The sequence below is a fragment of the Phoenix dactylifera genome, chromosome 4, assembly GCF_009389715.1.
Source record: "Phoenix dactylifera cultivar Barhee BC4 chromosome 4, palm_55x_up_171113_PBpolish2nd_filt_p, whole genome shotgun sequence".
NCBI classification, from domain to species: domain Eukaryota; kingdom Viridiplantae; phylum Streptophyta; class Magnoliopsida; order Arecales; family Arecaceae; genus Phoenix; species Phoenix dactylifera.
This window is the reverse complement of record NC_052395.1, coordinates 7464054-7485427: the sequence shown is the minus strand read 5'-3', so window position 1 is coordinate 7485427 and position 21374 is coordinate 7464054. Positions and strand designations below refer to the sequence as shown.

Here is a 21374-nt window from a genome sequence, read left to right as displayed (position 1 = left end):
TTTGTGGAGATGGATCGTAACCATGCATGGTTGATGATGCAAATCACAGAGAGAAACTTCATTCTTGATTTTTATTAGTGAGGAACCTAAAGGAGATTAAATGATTTAAGGAAGTGTGGTAAATGGGGATGCTGCTTTTTCTCATAGGAATTTTAGGACTAGTCAAAAGATTCACAGATCTGATTCAAATCCCTTATTGTGGGCATTGGTGAGGACAGTAAAGGAGAAGAGTATAGGAGAATGAGAGGAAGAACTTCATTGGTGTCATGAAGGTGATATATCGATGATGGATACCTTGAGACATATCTAAGAAAAGGGCAGTGAAAAGCCGTGAGTATTTAACCTGACCATGTTTCCCGAAGAGTTGAACATTATGGGGAATTGGTTCTTTTAGAGTTTAAAGTATGCATGATTGCATCACATAAAAGAACTCTAGTTGTTTGGGACTATACTTGCATTCAGGATTAGGTTAGGTTGAGGAGCTAATAATCTAGAGAAGCCTTTCTATGATTTCTCGTAAGTTTGATGCAGCCAACTGCAGGGGGATTTTTCTGCATTGTTCACATTTCTAATGAAGAGTTCAGAATAAACCCAAAAGTTCTATAGTTATTTGGAAGATGAGCTCTGCTCATGCACACCTGCTTAAATGCTGGTGTGGCAATTATTCATCACTTGCACCCCGGGCATGCTTGGCCCAATCACCCAGCACTCGGCAGCTTTTCCTCACGGCCACATCTATTTGCAAGTTTGAATGTTCGTGGGCAAAGAATTTTCAATTGAAAATAATAATTTATTTAAAATTTTATATAATTTCTCAGGGGAACCCTAGGTGATCAAATGAAATCTTCTTTTAAGACTTGTTTTGATGATTTTGGAAGATAATTTTTTTACCTTATTTTTATTCTGTTAGCTTGGGAGAGGTTTGAGGGATACAAGGTAATCTCTTTTACATTCTTTAAAGTCTACTGGTCTTTCCTCATTAGTGGTATGCCAACCCCTGCAGCACGCAGAGAGGTCTGGGTTGGAATACAGATATCTTTTTTACCTAAGATCTGGCTCTTACCTTTTCTCAGATTTTATACTGTTTGTTCTTCCTTGCCACTTCTCTCTCTTTGCTGTAACATTACCTCATGCTCGCACAAATCTGTGATATATGTAATCATACTGGCCCACATAAGCAGCAAACTACCCACTGAAAAATTGGTTATCTATAAACGTTAGACAAATCCTTGTTGCCTCCAAGAATCTATTTGTCTTTGAATTCTTCTTCCAGCTTTATCAGTTTTCCTTCTAGAAATATGTAAATTGGCCTTAATCCCGTCCCTTTTTTTCCTCTCTTAAAATCTTAATTTGTCGGTCTCTTAAGTCTAGAAGATGTCTCTTATTCTTTATCCTGCGTTCTTGTCACCACTTTATAACCTCTCATCTAGACTACCAACACAACTCTCTCGATGGAAACACTTTTTAAGCCTAGAAATCCCATCCTATCACAGCACAAAGTCATGTTATCCAATGTATGCAGGTCCCTAGTCTTAATGGACTATGGCAGTTTTTCTAGAAGGGTTCCAGTTGCTTTGGGTTTTGTTATAGGCATATGGATATAGTCATCATCTAAAACAAGGTCTTTTATGTGGTTTGATTCCAAGGCTAGCAGAAAGCTGCCATGAGATTTGGTGCGGAGAGCCAAGAACAAAGAAAACATCATATAAGGCTCGAGTGAAAGATGTATTTTTGAGGTGATGTTTAACTTCTGAAGAAAAGAAGCTTTTACGAAGGAAACTCCAAAATTGGTAGAAGCTTATATGAGACTGTGAAGCTTATATGAGAAGGAAGGATGTTTTTAACTGATAAGGGCCTGCAACTATCTTGTCAAAAGTTGTAAAATCACATATCTCATCTGTAAGTTGTCAAATGGCAGATGCAAATTTCATAGAATTTAAGTAGTGGGTTTATGGAAGGTTGGAGGTTAAATGACCCAAAGGACATGTATCAAGTGGTTGTCTCATATGGGCTATAGTCTTGTGAGGGAGCTTAGAGATTGAGTGAAGAAACTGGAATTTGAGAGATTGGAGTAGCATGGGAGTGGCGAGTAAGCTTGAGATTTTTTTTAGATCGGAACAGTACCAAGCGGCCATTAGAGGGTAAGGTTACTATTAAATGAGTGTCATAGCCAAGAATTTTGGGGGTATCTGAGCTTTGTTTCTGAACCAGAAAAACATCTAACAAGATAAACCATTGCAGGGAATATACTTGAAGAGAGTGGAGAAGATCATGGTGGTGAGGTCCTCTAGACTCTGGAATCTTCAAGCCCCATCGCAACAAAAATTTATTTGGATTCCACTTTATCACTTTCCAAATTTTAGCTGATCATGTATCTCATGTCCAACAGGCAAAACAGGTTATGCTCTGTGCACTGCAACATGCAGACGATGACTTCCAACTATTCTAGTTTCTGCCGAAGACATTGCTGACTCTTTTCAAGAGAATTTGTTACCTGTAACCTGCAGGGCTACACACTCGGTTGTAGAGCTCTAAAATCCTTCTGATTTCAAGAAGTCGGACTGCTGAGGCAAATTTAACCATAACTATTGGCTGCAAGGCTTTTTGTTCCCGCGCTGTAAGTAGTTCACCGTAAGGTAACAATCTCCTTTTCCTTTCATGCTATCCTGGATCTTTTAGTTGATTCTCTGTTTCTCCCTACCTTCTTCTTCTTCTTCTTCTTTGCAAACGGCAATTCATATAGCTCTAGCTTGAGTACATCCAGCCAAATCCAAAGAAAGTAAAGAGTACAAAAAAGTAGAAATGTCAACTATAGATATCCAAAAAAACTTTTCGAAGTGCCGAGCGACGTAGGAGGTGATCCAGTCAGCTGTTCTGTTTGCCTTTCGGTACACATGTGCTGCCTGAAAATCACCTATCTCCTAAACAAATCTTCGGATCTCTAGGATGAGCGGGTGACCGTCACCGTACCTATCCTCACTTGGTTCAAGTGTTCGGCGATGATGCATGATGAAAACATCACACATGATCAGATCACCCACCTCAGTCGATCATAAAGTTTATTTCCTGGGACTTGAACTCACTTGCCGATGTGCAGCCCAAATACTTCTCTTCCCACTTTATGCCTCCGACATCAAGTCTGGCCCAAGCCATTTTTCTGAGGCCCAACAAACAAGAGTCGTCTCCGGCGCCAATCTTAGCTCGATCTTTTCCCTGTTTTCTCTTTGGCAGATGATTTCTTTTTTCTTTTTTTTTTTTTGAGCTGCCTATCTAATGATGATAATTAATCCCATAAATAATCAAACACAAATAGCTCTAACCACATATCAATGATCATTTGCTTCAAAGGGTCTATTAGTTCATCACCTTTCCAGGATGTAACCTCACAGCCAATGCCCCCCTGTTTGGAGAGAACCAATCACCTTTCTCACTACCAATTACTCACGACAAATCAAGCTATCTGCCCATCTTTTCGTCCCTTTAAGATAACTAGGAATATATGAGAATTTTAAAGTTGGCAGGGTCTACCTAGTTGAGCAGGAAGAGTAGCATGACTAAGTTTGAAAGTTGAGTTAGATGGTGAGTGACTTTCTTGCACATTATTGGAAAGGTTGCAAAGGGAAGGATAAAAGTTGAGTTAGAAGGTGAGTGCGCCGAACTTAAATGGATTAGCTATATTATCGATTGAAAATAGTATTTTAATAGATTTTGAGTATAAAAGTTTAATTAGTAATTTTGTATCTCAAAAAGTTAGACGAATTATTTTTAAATAAAATTTTAAAGTATTTTACACTTATTAAATTTTTTTATTATTTAAATTAAAAAAAGTTTTTTTTTAGTGAGTTTGTTTTAGACTCTCAAATGTATGCCATGGAGATTGATAAGTTGTACATTCGAATGCTATTTGCACCTGGTCATATCTGAAATCGACAGCTACGAATTTCATGATTTCATTATCTTGCACATGGTCGATGCCTTAAGGGATCTCGCTTGGACCAGCAGAAATCCACTTCCATCGCTTTATGGCATGTCTACATGGTCTAAGTAAAGACATCCACTTGGCGAGCTCCGATTGAATGGGGCTCTCCAGGTGATTCAAGTAACGCAATGGATCCTTCACTGTTTTACTCTCCAGCATTTATCTGAGAAACGAGGATCTCCAAATGAGTGTGGAGTAGCAGCAAATGGATCATTTGCTCATATTCAAAATGTGCTTCCTCAATAATACTTGTGACCTGCAAACGCTTACAGCCCTATTAATCTCAGCATATGATTCGTACCCGGTGATGGGGCCCATGGGGGATTAGATAGAATGTTATTAATATCAGGGATCCGATGCATTCATTCAATGGTAACCTAACTCGGATGTCAATTCTGGCTCTGTTTGTTGAACCCATTGATGGTCGTTCGAGCTCGCATTTACTGGCATTTATAATGCCTGCACGGTCGCATGTGAGTCCCACTTATCATACAAGAATTCATCGAGCACCAAACTTCTTGGAATACATGAGACAGCTTGGTCCATTGTGTGTTCGGAATAAAGCTTGTAACATGACAAAAAACGGTAGAATTTGCAGCAATAACATGCATCTAAAACGATGTATTGCGTTGCTTATAACCAGCCGCATTATGTATATGGTTGCGCAATTACATTTTTGTTAGATCTTTAATAAATTTCCAACGGCATACATCAATGTCCGGGGCAGGTGGTTGCCGGTTGTTTGATACGTCGATTCCGGAGGCAAAGTTGCGAGCTACTTGGATTGGTCTTCAACATGCGCGGCTGGTGTTGCAGGCCATTTTGATCATTCAAAGGACGACTCGGGCACAGTTATCGGATGGATTCGGAAGGCCGAAAGGTGAGAGCATGGACCACTCCTTGATCCGGGACATGGTAATAATGATGAGGAATGGGTGGCCTTTTAGGCCAAACATGTATTCAGAGAAGCCAACGGGGCGACCGACTGGGTGACTGCCTACACGGCCCACTACTCAAGGTACATCCTCTCGGTAAGGAAGGAAGAGTTGCCACAGACACTCTGCGAACTAGTGTTTTTTAATTTTATCAGATGTATTCGTACACATATTATATAAAGAATCTATTTAAAAATAATAATAATAAAAAGGAAACGTGCCGAGACAACCTGACCATGGTGCCTGCACGAATTCGATGAACCAAATCAAATTTTGATTGTCATGTCCGAATTTCGACAGGGGTATTAGTTTCAAGGTACATCTCCGTTCAACATGGCAAGGGACTCGCCAGGTTCAACTTGTTCAAGTTGCATGCACTTTAATAATAAATCAAATACATTGAAATCCGTGCCGCCCCACCACCCGTCGGGAAAACGTAACCATTCCGTCGTCCCGTTGCAACAAGGCTGAACCTTCGGCCGGAAACTATTAAATAAGGAGAGGGGCCATAAAATCTGCCGGCAGGTTGATCCTTTATGAATGGCATTGGGAAATGGAAACAAAACTTTCACCCTTGGTTACTGTCACGGTGTTTACAGCAACACTGTCTCGGATTCCGCTGCCCCAAAAATGATGCACGCAAAGCTGCTATCTAGTAAAAAAATTTCTGGTTTCTTGTAAAGATTATCTATCTAATTAGCTAATAAATATATAATTTTTTAAATAAAATTTACTGTCTCGATATTAAATTCTATATCAATGTCATAATATTAATAAGTACTGATATGATATGGTATATTTGGTATTATAAAGTTTGGTATGGACATATTTTGTTTTTAAGTAATAAAACAGTAAAATCCATCCGACGACGCATTAATTAATATTCTATTAACATGAAGCATTAATTAATGTTGTTCTCATGTACTGCTGTATTCTATTAACAGGTCTCTTGACGTGGAGCATCTCGAAGCCTTTGGGTTTGGAAGGCTCGAGTCCTGGACACGATCCGCCGGTGACGCCAAAGGCAGGAGACGACGTCAGGCATCCGACGTCGCCGTTGGCCCTCGCCGTTTTCGAGGCGGGGGGGCTCGTGACGTGGCACGGGGCCGTCCACAACGGCTCCGTCGTGGTCCGAGAAACGCCAGCCGTTATGTCAGACGGGAACCGTTGGTGGAGTGGTGGAGCCGGACCATCGGCTCGAGATAGCGTGGTCCATGGCCCAGCTGGCGATGACGGAGAGAGATAACGGAGAGTGGGGACGGACGTTTGGATCTCCGCCGTTGAGCTGGCTGGAGGAGGTTAACGGCGATTGGACGTGCGGGTTGGTGGAAGCCCCCACCATGTGCTTTCGCGTCACCGCCCTCCAAGCCAGTTCAAAATATGGAAAGCTATTTGACTAAAAGCCATCGTCTATTGACTAATTTACGAGAATAGCCCTGCCCCTCCCAACGTCTACTTCCGTTGTGGGCGGGAATTGGTGGCGTGTAGTGCGCAGAAGGAAACGAGTGGAAGATATGTGAAACGGATTCGGGAATCGTTTTTTTCTTAAAAAATACATAAAAATAATTATATGTTGTAATTTAATACGATAACCTATTATGAAGTATATGAATATGTAACAAACCACGACAAAAATTCTGAAAAAGCCAAATAAGTTTAATTTTATTAAAAAAACCATTAATTATAAAACTACAGGTATGCAAATGCAGTCTTGTTAAAGATATATAAATGAGCCGGAAAAAATTGACAGGCATTTTAAAATTCTATAAGTTAATATTTTTTATAATAATATATTGTAAGATATTTAAAGTAATGCTTCAATAAGTAATATTAATACTTTAATATATATTTTTTTAATAAAATTTTATACAAAACGCGTAAGTTTAGTAGTGTGCTTGATCTTAGTATCCTAACTCCCTGCAACATTGCATGCACTATTCATATATTAAAAAAAAACAAGAAGAAGAATAAAGATGGGAAAGGCGTTTCCAGAAACATGATACTTTTTTCTCTCTTTTCGAGGCCAATAAATACGATGTTATCAGGCCGTCTTTTTAGCCTCATAGGCCCATGCTGTACATGTAGCACACGCTTAGTCGCAAACTCGGCAGATCTTGCCGTACAGAGGCACAGGCAATTGAGTGCGCACCTGAGGCGCTGATAGCGGCCAGGGGCCCCTGATACCCGAGCCAGAGTCCAACGTTTACCATCACGACAAACCGACGGTTATGATTCACTCGCTGCCGGCCTTTTTCTCATGATCCCAGCTTTTCTTCCACCGGCCACTGTAATTGCCCAACCCTTTTTCGGCCTAATGGGCCGGCCTGAAGAGGCCAGGCCAATTGTCCTTGTTGACCGATCGTTGGAGGTGGAGAAGAAGACCCTAACTTCCCCCATCGTGCTGGATATCCAACCACTGGAATGGGCTATCCCTGTTCCCTCCTTTTCTTTTGGTTTGCCGACCGCTGCCGGCTACGACTTGTCGCTTGAGGCTCTCACCGCCACTGCTGTTGCCGTTGGGGGCTACGGTAGGCTGTTATCCCTCGGATCTTCTATGGTGGGTTGAGAAGCATAGAAATGCACTGTGCAAGTGGAAATTGATTTGACAAGTATAACTTGTAAATCAAATGGATAAGATATGATTTGAACCAACCTCGTCATGAGATAACCTCCATGAGCTTATGCATGAGATAGACTCCACAGGCTTATATGTGGGATAGCGTCTATAGGCTTACGCATAGGATAACCTTCATGAGTTTATGCATGGGATAGTGTGTAGGATTTTGTCAGTCTTAGACTTGGACATGAACTTGATCAGGCTAAAGCCGATAAAATATTGCTATAAAACTTGGAAATCAAATTAGTGAGAAATGGATGATATGATATAAGAAATATATATATGTATATATTGTATTTCGTTGATAAGATGACAATAAGGACGTATGAGCATGTTACTTGTATTAGCTTTCCGAGAATTGATACGGTATTCATTTTACTTGGTATTGTTCATTTGATTATTTTTCTATTAGCGATTCGAATTTTTTATAGGTTGAAAAGGCTCATATCTTTTCTTACATTTTTTTTCAGAGTTGCAAGTTGTGCAATACTTGGTCATGGTTGCTTGGCTATGGTTGAGATCGAAGGGGAAGAAAATGAATAGATAGAGCATCATTATTCCTGTTGGATGAATAATTTAAGTATTTCTATACAAGTTTGTTACTTGTTATAAAATAAGATCATTTTTATTCAAAGATTTTAAGGTTGTGATAAAATTTCAAGTTTAGCATATTTTCTAGGGTGATATCCTAGGGAGTGTGCGGCCGTATCATGTGACCGACCTGAATAATAGGTTTAGAGCATGATAGCCACCATGTGCGCGAACCTCTTTCTACCCTAGACAGGCACCCAAGTGTACGCTTCTGGACCATCTGATCACAGATAGAGACGTATGATCATCAGATACACTGCACAGATCAGTGACCTTGCACAGGACCACAGCTACCTGCATCCCATTTCTGTGGCTCAGATCTGTCACACCCATCCCACAAGTCCTCTGATTCAAAACTGCTCTCTAAAAGAGAGAGTGTTCAGATGCTTTACCATTTGGATTGATCAAAGATAGAGATGATGAATTATACCAACATCTTTGGATGGTTCAGATTTTAGTCATACCACCTCCCCTGTTACAACTTTACGAGCCAGTGGCCAGGTGTACAGATGAGACAAGGGACTTGGAACAGGGATCACAGATAGCTCCGATGATGATGATTTTTATGGTCCAATCTCTGTGGTTCAGATTTGCAATCATTCACCATTTCAATTTGGGAGAGGATAGCTAGGGAGCAGCGCTTGAAATAATAGCCGTTGCGGCATTTAAACGGCAGTTACAACAGTTTTTGAAGGCTCGATTATAACTATAATGCCCCTCATTATATAATGTTATATGTTGTTTATAATTTACATACAAGAATAAGGATAGTATGTTTTTTATTTATATTACTCAAGCATTTTTTGCCCCTCATGCGATGTGAATCTAGTAGATTACATTATTAGTTTTAGCTTTACTTCTATATCTTATTACAACAAGAATAACCTCCATTGTGACCATCATGACAATTAAAGCACGATACGTACAATGCATGTTGACACATAAAAGTAGGCCGTTTGATGATTGGCCACGAAAAAAGCTAGGATAAAATAAAATGAGCAGTAAAGAGGAAATGTAACAATTCAAGATCTCACCTAAAATAGCTAGTTAAAAGATATTTTTTGAGTTTCTTAATCTTATATAAGCACCTAAAATCTTCTCGGTGAATAATCATATGTGACTAAACACACCACCGTGTGGGTCCTCATAGGGAGAGCATGATTGATGGCCCTAATTAGAATTAAATGAGGGGCATTCCACGAATGACCATGATTCAAGAAGGATTTTTTATAGATGATACTGGTTTGAGGAGCAAGAGGCGTCTCTTCAATTACCAATTTACAACTCTTTGTTCATTGGTAGCCTCTTTTGGTCTTTGTGAAAGTAAATTTCTTTAGATCCATTATGATTAATGATACTAGAGAAGGATTAGAGATGCTACCGAAACCTTGTGATTTCTGGATTCCTCCCTTCTTATCTATTTTTTTTATAAAAAAAGTAAATAAAGTTGATAGATTAGAAATAAAGCGAAGCATTGCGCTACGAAGCAAGAAGAAAAATAAAAGATGATAAAAAAGATAGCAATACTAGATATATAAATCTTGACATTAAAAATGAAATAGTAGACACGTATCTAAAAGATCTAGAGGACGACAATATCGTGCTGATCTTTAGAGCTTTTTGCGCCATATATAAAAGAAGAATATTATTTTATTTCTCATTAGTTGCGATAAGATTGAACTAATAAATACCGATCAATCTTTCCAATAAGATTCATTTTAATAAGAACCATGCCAAACACCAAAATCTAGTGTGTGGAAGACTATTTACCATGTTCACTTTTGTAGCAAGAAAGTAACAATGAGTTGACAAAACATCATAGAGCCATAAGTATGCTAAAAACATATATGAAAATAAAAAAATTTATTCCCATGATAGCGACTTATAAGCCATGTTATCTTTTGGATTTCTGCATACTGACTGCATTCCAATGGATAAAATGCCAACCAGCAACAGATCCTTTACATCTTGTGTTTTAAGTCCACAGTTTGTTAGCTAAGCTTACTGTGCTTGTAACACATGATCAAAAGATCCACAACCAAGGACTGGACCTCCATAACTGCAGCCGTATGACACATCAGGACCATTTCAACGGCCCAGATCTATTAACGTATCACCCCTCCCAAGATGGCATCGCTATAAATGCGAGCCGGGGGGTAGGGGCGACGGGCAGGGTTATTTACGTAAAATAACAGAGAATCAGGGGTATTTCCGTAAGGCGGCTGTCTCGCAGCCCGCAGCAATAGAGCTGGAAGAAGAAGAAGAAGAAGGCGGTGTTTGGGATTCATGATGTCATCTTCGTAGTCTGAGGAATAGAAGAAGAAGAAGCCACCTCTCGCTTCCTCCTCTCGGCGTTAACGATTAGGGTTAGGGTTAGGGGTTTCAGGGACCGCAAACCCCTCGTCTCCTCTTCCAAGTTCGGAGCTTTCTTGGTTCTGGGCGCCAGGGGTCGTATCTCCATTTCTGGGTGCTCCTTCGAGGAGGCGAGCTGGTCGTTTGCTCCGTTTTGAGAGCTTTCCTTGGTTAGGATCCAGAATGGGGTGGTGCTTGCTTGTTCTGGGATGGAGGACTTGAGGGGTTTGGCGACCGAAAGCCCGGGTTTTTCGGAGGTTTTTTTTTTTTGGAAGGTTCCGGGGGCTATTCGAGCAAGAAATCTAGGAAATTTCGTTGCTTTTATGGGGCGGCGTTCTTGATCCTCGATTTGGAGGTCCGGGTGCATTTATTGCAGACAGGGATCCTCTTAGATTACTGCTATTGCGGTTCTTGAGTCTTTACATGAATTCGTAATGAATCGATTGATTTGAAGGTAGAAATCAGGGATTTTCGGAGATTCTAGTTTTTCTAGCTTGAAGGGTTTTTGACCCTATGGTTCAAGGGCCCTGGAGTTAGCTACAATTCAAGGTGGCTGGATAGCCTTTTCTCTGTCGTTTTCTCGCGAAAGGAACAGTCCATTCACGGGAACAGTGCTTGGATGCCCGCTAATATCTCATGGCCCATTCCCCACTGCTTAGCTGTTGAAAAAAAGAGGACCATTCTTTCAAGCAGCAGCAAAATCAACGATTTTTTGTTGCATGCGGAGTTATTTTCTCCAGGAACTCGGAATTGGAGGATTGAAAGATATAGAATCTGATGGAGGCTAAAAAGAACGGTCTCTTGCAGGTCTTTGATGGTTACTTCAAAGTCATTGATATAAATTTTCGAGAAATTTGACAAATAGAGTACCGCATAGAAAAAAACAGGAAGAAGAAATAGTCAACAAAAGAAGAGAGAGAGAGAGAGAGGGAGAGAGTAAGGTTATTTGGCTGTCTGGAATTCCAGTTAAAAGAGTCCTTTCCTTCTTGACTGCTTCAATACAGTGATAACAACAGTGGGTTCTGATGTCTGTTATCTACGCTAGCCTGGTGGGAACAGTGTTGTCTTGATGAGGAGCTTCATTTTATCAAGCACTTCACTTTTTCTTGCTTCTCTGCTTTATTTGTTTTATTGTTGCTCATATTAGGAGGCCTGTCTCTGTGAGTTGGTTATGAAGGCAAAAATCTAGTTGAGAGGGTTAAAGTTCGAATTTTGAGGGGGAGAGATGAGTTCTAGCCTGCTACAGAAGCGGGGGAAGAGTGATAAGGGCCTTGATGCTACCGAGAAGGTCGTGGTTGCTGTCAAGGTTTCAAAGGACATCTCAAAGACGGCCCTTGAATGGGCTTTGACCCATGTTGTTCAACCTGGTGACTCAATCACACTTCTGGTAGTAGTTCCACCACACAGTTCAGGTATAATTTCTCCAAGCTCTCCCTATCTTGTTTCTTTTTTGTTTGTTTGTTTGTTTCTTGGTCTTTTTTGCCTCGTAATTCTTCTCGGTCTTTCGTTAACTTCCTTGTTCCGACGAATTCTGAGTGAGATTCGGTGACCCCTGCTGATGCGGTCGCTGGTCTGGTTATGGTTACTATGATGGTTGCTGACTTAACTTGCATCCTCTGTTTTTGAAATGTTTTTTGTCGTGAATTACATATAAAAATCAACTTTTTTCCCCCTTTCTTTGGAACCTTGTGTTCAGTATTTTTTAAAACAAGGTTTGGTTTCGTAAGTTGCTAAAATGTGGATATTTAACAAACCTGAGATGTTGATATCACATCCAGCTTTCACATTGTAAGTATTGATAAACGTATTTGCTGAAGTTTTTCACCAGGTCATACTGTCTCTCCAATTTGAGACCGTGGCGAGTCTTGTTCTTGCTCTGGTGAAAAACTTGGTACGAGTGCTTAACTACAAATTGCATTCTCAAGAGTTCAGACCTGTCCAGAATAGGTTTGAGAAGAATGATTTTGGTTTAGAAATTTATTGCTAATTTACACGATCGCTCTGTACGGTGAAGTAGTTTATGCTGTTAAGGATGTCTGTTGCTTGCCAAACTAATTTTAGTTCTGAATATAATCATATATCTTCCTATTAGCTGATGATAGGAGAACCTACGAGCTTGTTTTTTTTTTTCCATCCTTCAGGTAGAAAACTATGGGGCTTTCCAAGATTTGCAGGGGACTGTGCCAGTGGTCACAGGAAGTCACATGGAACTACACTAGAGCAAAAGTCTGATATTACAGATACATGTGCTCAGATGGTGCTTCGACTTTGCAATGTTTATGATCCCAATAAGGTAAAATACATAAGAAAGCGATGTGCGTTCTTATTGTTCACTTCTCTTTTGAACTGTTATGTGATTTTTTTTTAAATGTTTTATAGATAAATATCAAGGTAAAGGTCGTATCTGGATCAACTTGTGGTGCTGTGGCTGCTGAATGCAAGCGAGCTCAAGCAAACTGGGTTGTATTGGACAAGTAATGATTAAGCTGTTAAATGATTTTGTTTGGTATTTTCAATGCAAGCAGGATTAGTTGTCTTAGCTAATGACGTGCTTCTATTGTCAATATCATGAATATCTTTTATAGTAGTAGTTAGTATTTAATGTGTTTGTAATTTTTCATCCACTGGTATTATTGCTTTTGTTCGGTCTTTAATTTGCTGACCTGATCCATTCTTTCTTATACAACCTCTGTTCACTTTCTCATACTTCTGTTCACAGACAACTGAAGCATGAGGAGAAGCGCTGCATGGAAGAGCTACAATGTAACATAGTGGTCATGAAACGTTCTCAACCGAAAGTTCTTCGTTTGAATCTCATAGGATCTTCTGAGGCAGAGCTGCAAGTGTCCTGTCAACTGCCTTCTGAGCTGGATAAATCTGCTGGAGAAACTACAAAGGATATGAGAGATTCTCGGAATTCCATTAGAGGGCCAACTGTGACACCAACTAGCAGCCCTGAAGTAGAGACATCGTTTACTGCTACTGAAGCTGGAACATCCTCAGTGTCAAGCTCTGATCCTGGAACTTCACCATTTTGTGTTTCTGAAACTAATGTTTGTCTTAAGAGGCAGGAACAATTAACCACCAAAGAAATCCGGAATTTAAATGTGACCAGCTCTGATTCTGACAGCGACAGTTTAAGTCCTTCAACATCCTTAGGGTTTCAGCCCTGGATGGCTGAGATTCTCTGTGGTGGCCACACATCTTCACAACAAGTTGAGGAATTATCACAACAAGTTGCTAGCAAGGCACATATCTCCAAAGCAAAAACCTTGTTGGAAAAATTCTCTAAACTTGATCAAGAATCTGGAATTGGCACTCTGAAGTGCAGATCGAACTTAAAGTGCAATGGGAATGTTAGAGGAGCAATTTCACTATCCAAAAATGTGCCCCTAGGGCCACCTCCTCTATGTTCAATATGTCAGCACAAGGCACCTGTGTTTGGAAAGCCTCCTAGGTGGTTCAGTTATTCTGAACTAGAACTTGCTACAGGGGGGTTCTCTCAAGCAAATTTCTTGGCTGAGGGTGGCTTTGGATCTGTTCATAGAGGGGTCTTGCCAGATGGTCAGGCAATTGCTGTTAAACAGCACAAATTAGCTAGTTCACAGGGGGATCAGGAGTTCTGCTCAGAGGTGGAAGTTCTAAGCTGCGCACAGCATCGTAATGTTGTGATGCTAATTGGGTTTTGTGTTGAGGACAGGAGAAGGTTGCTTGTTTATGAATATATCTGTAATGGGTCATTGGATTCCCATCTTTATGGTAATTCCTTTCATCTACTTGCTACTGATTCTTACAAGGTAGAGTATAGTTTTAATAGGTACTTGGTGCAATAAGTGTTGGAGATTATCTATTTCTTACCAAGCGTTATAATCTCTAAATCTCAGTTGCTTGAGTGCATGACCAACACTGAAATGGACTGACTTCATGGTTTATCCTGTCCAAGATGGAATGCTGTAGAAATTTCTAAATGACCTAGACATTCCAATATCATCGTAATATTAGCCTATAAAGTAAACCAGATTAACTAGCACTTTATGTATTGATATTACTTTTTAGTAAATAAGAAGCCTATAACAAATTTGAACGCTATTACTTTTTAGACATAAGAAACCTATAGTAATTTAAACACAAAAAAGAAAGACCAAAAATTCTTGGCCGATATGTTGATATAGTTTCACCAATTCCATGGTTTTCAACTTAATTGGTGCAGATAACAAACTTTATTTTATAGAACCCTATTGATGGGTACCCAATACAAAGGCAAACTGATATATTGGCTGAGATTAACAAATGGGTTATCATGACCTTCATACAAAAGAGAGGCATGTCTCCCCAGCTGCAATATCCTCTTAGGAACAGAAAGATAAAATGCCTATCACATGAGATGATAAATGTTTGTTGCTTGAAAGCTGTTGCTAATTTAAATATTTCAATGTGTGTAGGTCGTAAGAGAGAACCATTAGATTGGTCTGCTAGGCAAAAGATTGCAGTGGGAGCAGCACGAGGTTTGAGATACCTTCATGAAGAGTGCAGAGTTGGTTGCATTGTCCACCGGGATATGAGACCTAACAACATTCTTATTACACATGATTTTGAACCACTGGTATGACCTTCTTGACCTACACAGATTATAGTCATTGATTATTGTGCTGAAGCCATATTGAAACAATTTAACTCATTGGTCATTGGTTTAACTTGGCCTTGAAAGCTCGTATTAACATCTTTATTCCACATAGTCAATGAATATATCCATCATTTGTGCAAGTTACTCTTCATTTGTTTTTTAGAAATATCAAATTCAATTATTATTTTGTTCATTTTGTGTTTGTTTACAGTTTATTGTAAAGCCCTCTGTAGAGTTCCAATGGTCATTCTCAATGTCATGATTTTTCTTGAATTTATTTATTCATTTATTTTGGCCAGCCCGGTATTCAGTTTTTAGTTGTCAATGTTACATAGCAAATACATTTCTTCCGAAATTTTTCCAATGCAGTTGGGCATACTTAATACCTTTATAGTCATAATCATGAACAACAAGCATTTTCTACCAGTTCTGTTGGAGGCTTTTTTTTCCCCTGTGTGAAACCATGACGGTTGTCGTAGCAGCCTTCCCCAAAAATCTTCACCGATCATCAGTTGCATCCTGGACTTTATCAAATTTTCTTTTTCCTGAACTTGGATCCTTCAACAGATATGTGGAAGTTAGTTCTTAATTGGCTTGTATTGCATTAAATGATATGCATGTTCTGAGTTGCAGTATGGAGAGGAATTTTACAATTCAGTAAGTTGTTTCGATTCTTTTTGTGCCTTGAGGATTCCTCAAAATTAGAGGCAGGAATGATCATCTCAAAATGGGCAATCTTATTATTTTCACGGGTTCTGCATGTTCCAATCCACAAATTTAAGTAGAATGTTCATCTTAAGGAGGTTATTCCAATTTAGAAACCTATTACCATGTCTGAACTTGATTCTAGATGCTTCTAGTACATTCTTGATCATGCATCATTTATTGCTTTCCTAGTTCAGGCCTATTGGGAATGAGATGGTAATAGAAGCTTATATGGTTTAGGAAGATTCCTTTTTCCATTGGCAGAGCTAAAAAAGAAGTTTATATGGTTTATTTTGAGTTCAGAAGTTGAGTGATATTTCAATTATTTGGTTTTATCATATGCATATTACGTAATTAATTAGCTTCATTCCTCCACCTTTCCTTGATTCTGTCTAGTTTTGGTTGAGAAATTGTCTATATAGTTTGTGCATTTCACCCCAGTGCAGAAATTTCTGCATAAATCTGAAAATATTTCAACATGTCAAATGTTTTCACAGAAAACCAGATCTCCTCTTCTCCTGTCTAATTCTAAAATCAAGCTATATTAAATGTAGTGGGGATAATTATTAATTTTTGAACAAGGTAGGTAGTAGGTACTTGGATAAAGAAGGAAAGGGTTTTTTTTTTTGGTCATGTTTAGAAGATTGAAAGTGGTTTGGCTTACTGCATTTGCTAGGATGACGAGCGTAAAGATAACATCAACTAAAGGAGATACCTTCTAGCCTTAATAAAAGAACGTCCCAACACGCAAGGCTCCTACCATTGTGCGGTTTGAGAAGAATCGAATGTACGCAGTCTTACCGCCATATGCCAGGAAACATATCAGATTACAGTGGAACAACCTTACTTTTGCGCCAAGGTTCACCGTCTACCTTTTAGCCATCAATCCCATCCCAAAAAAACATTCACACCCACATATAACCAACCAATAAAAGTTTTCATTCCTATTTGTATGCATGAAGCCTAGCTTTGGATGCATGAATGTTGATTTTGGTAACTTGAGCAAGCCAAGTAAACATGATCACAAGATGAAGTGCATAAAAAGGTGGTGAGCCTTTGCGTAATGATAAGGTTGCTTCATAGTGACCTGCGTGTCACAGGTTTGAAGTAAGAAAATAGCCTCTCCACACGTGGGGGTAAGGTTGCATATGTCTTACCCTCCCCAGACCTTGCAATAGTAGGAGCCTTGTTGCATTGGAGTGCCCTTTTTAAGATGAAATACATAATAACTAACAAAATAAAGATCATCTTTGAACTTTTGAAGCACTTTGAACATTGTAGTTATTTTTGAGATGAAAAGGGAAATAAAATTAAAAATATCAGGAGTAGAATCAAGATAACTTGTTCCTTTTGGAATTGTTGTGGTAGAAATGACTTTGTCCGGTAATAATGAGGAAGCTCATCATCATAATAGTAATGGCACATATTTGAAAATGAGTCTAGTGCTAAATCTTGTGCTTGTGAGTTGGATTTATGTCTGTAGCAGACTAATGCTCGTGATACTTACCACGTCCTCTTTAGCAACTTTGTCAACCATCATGGTAGCTTTTGTCCCATGTGGTACATTTAGCAGCAATCTTTCCAAAAAACAGATACCTATCAAACAAACTAGAGTATGTATTAATGCCTCCTTTGAAAGGAAAAAATCTCCGAAATAACTCAAAAAAATGTTGATCTCCGTTTTCACTTAAATAATACAGAGGGTTCCTACAGTGATCTTCTCATGGTAACGAACTATCCTCTTCAAGTCACCTCTCACCTAGACTTTGCAAGAAAATAAGTTATGGCATTGTGGAGCTTGCATCTGCTCTACTAGATGTCGTCCCTTACATCAATAATCAATAATAACTCATGCTTTTGTTATTGTTTCTTTTTTCTTAATCTGCACTAACGGAACATTTCTAGATTTTCAAGCAAGTTACCATCAAATTCCTAGACTCCAACTTCTACATAGTTGGAGGCAAATATCACCTAGGCTTGGTAAAATGATAACCAGTGATTGTTGGAGAAAGATGGTGCATCAAGTTTGTTTTGTAGGTTTTCGAAATTCACATGTTCATTATGTTTTCTTCTCATATTTTCTTTTTCTTTAAATAAATCTGTCCATGAACTCTGTTTATGTCAGACATACATAGACTCCTTGTGTGGTGTTTTCTTTGTTTAAGAGTAGATCCTTTAATGCTAGTATTGCTTTTATGCCATAAAGTGATTTTTCATCACTTTCACCCTTGCTCGGTTTCCACTAACCATTCTCCAATATCTCATTCTTTGAAATAGAGGAACTTGAATCCCTTATGCGAGTACCTAATGACTTCTATTGCATTTTTTCAATTGAAACAATGGAATGTGACCTCGTCAAAAGAGTAGTTGACCCCTATCTCCCATTCTTTTCAGCATCAGAAGTTGATTTCTGCAGGCTACTGCAGCAATGGAAAGATTTTGTTTTTCTGAATCCTCTAGATAATCTTTTTCAACATCAAAACTTTCTGTAAATTGATCTCTTCTTATTTTTTAATTACTAGAGACTTTGCAATAAGTTTGTATTTCTTATTCCATTGAGCTGAAATTGTTGTGACACTCAACATTTATGTTCATGAATGTGTTAGCCTGTATCCATCACATGCCAACCAAATTAAGAAAGTGTATCCATATCTGGCTGCCCATCTCTTCTTGATTTTGCTGGTTCATCATCCTCACACGTATAATATTGGAATAAGGATTATGTCAGGATTGCAAATTTGACACGAGTCAAAAGTGTGAACTATTTTTCTATGGCGAACCCAGAAAGGGTGGGTTAATATATTACAAATGTTGCATTGTCTGTGTAAATGCCTCTAGACATTTCCAACATCACATTTCTTTGCCACAGACTAATGACTGAATGTGTGCATTTATCTGTAATCCAACCCCCCCCCCCCCCCCCCCCCCCCCAACCCCCTCAAAAAAAAAAAAAGTAAAAAGAAAACAAGGAATGGAAGCATTTAATTTGAGGTTAGTTGTATCAAAAAGCTATACTTCTGTTGTGTTTGACTTTTGACTTTAGAGATAATAGTTGGGCGTAATGGCATAAAATTTTTGTTATGATTTTTATGAAGGTTGGAGATTTTGGCCTAGCGAGATGGCAGCCTGATGGGGACCAAGGCGTGGAAACAAGAGTGATTGGCACATTTGGGTAAACTTTGATCATTCTGATACACCTTATTCTTTTGACAGTAAACGGTGTATATCTAAATCAACTCTGATTGAATTGCAGGTATCTGGCGCCGGAGTATGCACAAAGCGGCCAAATTACGGAAAAAGCTGATGTTTTTTCCTTTGGGGTGGTACTGCTGGAACTTGTCACAGGACGAAAAGCTGTCGATATTAACCGACCAAAGGGTCAGCAATGCCTTACTGAATGGGTAAGATGCATATTAACATCACCTCGGTGGGGAACAAACATATTTCTATCCATGTGCATTGATCCATTATATTCAACTGGATAGAACCATAGCTGCTGCCTTGGTGGTAGCAATAGCTGATTTAATTTTGCTCTGGAAATGTGCCTTTCGTTGAACATGGGTTCATGTAGATGCTTAGCAGACTATTTATCTTTTCTGATAAAGAAACTATTGCAGACTCTGTTTTGTGTATATGATCCTTGGATTTAATTCTTGATATGCCATAACTTGTTTGAGCAGGTTCGCCCTTTATTGGAAGATTATTCCATCGAAGAGCTCATAGATCCTCGTTTGCGGGACCATTACTCTGGACATGAGGTCTACTGCATGCTGCATGCCGCATCATTGTGCATAAGGCGTGATCCTCATGCAAGGCCCCGAATGTCGCAGGCAAGTCTGAATTCGTATAATTGTGATACACAAGCAGGGAATGGTGGACCATTTTTCTGATGCGTAAATAATTCTTGGTTATCATGTTCAAAAAAAAAAAAAAAACAGGTTCTTCGTATATTGGAGGGTGACATGGTCATGGAACCCAGTTACATTTCAACGCCTGACTATGACATCGGAAACAGGAGTGGGCGGATGTGGCACGATCAGCAGCAGCAGCAGCAGCACCCACATTACAGTGGCACAGTCCTCCGGCAAGGAGGCTTTGGAGGGTTTTAGTGGGAAGCACTCCTATGAGGCTATAAAGGCAGCTTGGGGGAGAGAGAGGAAGGCCTCATGCGTAGATGTTGATCAGCTCTCAAGCAGGCGAAGGCGTCCCAGATGCAATGTGTATTCTTCTCTCTTTTCTTATCTTCTCCTATCTATCTTTGCTTGCTTCTTTTCAGCATGGGCTTCATCAATTTGTTGCTGATATATTGTTAGGGTGCTATTGTATAGGAGTGTCATTAGGCTTATCAATTTACACAATGCAGGATAGCTGCTGTTTTTGTGAAAGAATTGGGAGCCACGGTTTTGGGTTAATTGCTGTTATTTTTGGTCCATGCTCCTGGACAGCACTCCTTTTCTGTTTGCTTTTTATTTTCTTTTGGACCGGCTGCTATAGATTTTTGATGAAATGATCCAAGTACTTGAATTTAACGTATCAGAATTCTGGAGTGGTAAAAATATAGATATTGAGCAAAATGCGTAAACCGAAACCGAGAATGTTATTACCAGATCACAAATTAAAGATCGGCTGAGATTGTATGTTTCTGAAGAATGATGCCTCAAGACAACCCTTATTCCAGGCCTTTGTTTAACTGCTCTGTTATATATTTAGCGCTTGCGTAGCTGGTATTTGGTACTTAGTCCCTGTGCATAAGCTCGTGATTTGCATACCATTAGAGGTGTACATGGTTCTCTCTTTTGTACACTTATAAGCAAGTTAGCAATTACATATAAGACTATATTTGGTTGAAAAGAGTTGAGCTCGGAAATAGAAATGTGAATAGGAATGATTTTTATTCTAGTCGTTTTGGTTAGGAAAAATCTCATTGCCTTTCCGCTTTCAGAGAAGAATGTAAATGCCTGATTTTAATATTCAAATTTTTATTTCGATTCCGATTTCATTTAGATATAAGCTCATAACTTGTTTAGATATAAATGCACTTAAGAAAGATTGTTGAATGTTGAATGACAGTCAGTCCAAGGGGAAGGATCTCAATGATCAAATTTTTTTCCTGCACTGTCTATTAAATCCTCATGCCACTGATATATCAGCGATCCAAGTTGAGGTTAAACATCAGATTTTCCGTTCTTTAAAAATATTTTTTTTTTTTGGAAAGACGGTGGCAGTTTTGCCGGCTCGACAATTCCCGCGACAAGCAAGCTCTGGCCTTTGTCTTTGTCCGATATTCGAGCTAAAAGATATTCGACTCATTCCCTATTCCGGGAATAATATTAGTACAGCCTTTGTCTTCAATACCTTTTTCTCTCATCTTGCTCTGAAGCATCAAATCATCAAAATATCAAATCACCAGAAGGGAATCACTCTGATGTAACAAATGAAAGCTCGGTAGCTGCCAACCCAATAGCCAGTGTCTCTGCTCATTTACTAGACAAGATTGCATTGACTTGGCCACAAGAGGAGAGAATAATTTTTCAGGCTCTGAAAAGATAGATGCGGCTAAAAGATAAAAAA

General features: G+C 39.2%; 1 protein-coding gene across 1 annotated transcript; it reads left to right on the top strand.

Annotated features, from left to right (window-relative positions):
• Positions 1 to 10171: 10171 nt before the first annotated feature.
• On the top strand, positions 10172 to 20336 carry LOC103721815 (inactive protein kinase SELMODRAFT_444075-like). The gene is made up of 9 exons (XM_008812161.4): positions 10172 to 11886; positions 12616 to 12767; positions 12854 to 12948; positions 13194 to 14233; positions 14917 to 15077; positions 18899 to 18975; positions 19057 to 19204; positions 19484 to 19633; positions 19742 to 20336. The coding sequence occupies exons 1-9, from the start codon at positions 11700 to 11702 to the stop codon at positions 19910 to 19912; spliced, it is 2181 nt and encodes a 726-aa protein (XP_008810383.2). The 5' UTR covers positions 10172 to 11699; the 3' UTR covers positions 19913 to 20336.
• The last annotated feature ends 1038 nt before the right edge of the window (positions 20337 to 21374 follow it).

Excerpts from the sequence above, each read along its gene's own strand:
- LOC103721815 (XM_008812161.4), top strand. The coding sequence starts at position 11,700 with ATGAGTTCTAGCCTGCTACAGAAGCGGGGGAAGAGTGATAAGGGCCTT. Across the intron at positions 12,768-12,853 it reads ATGTTTATGATCCCAATAAG|ATAAATATCAAGGTAAAGGT; the intron begins GTAAAATACATA and ends AATGTTTTATAG. Across the intron at positions 12,949-13,193 it reads AACTGGGTTGTATTGGACAA|ACAACTGAAGCATGAGGAGA; the intron begins GTAATGATTAAG and ends TTCTGTTCACAG.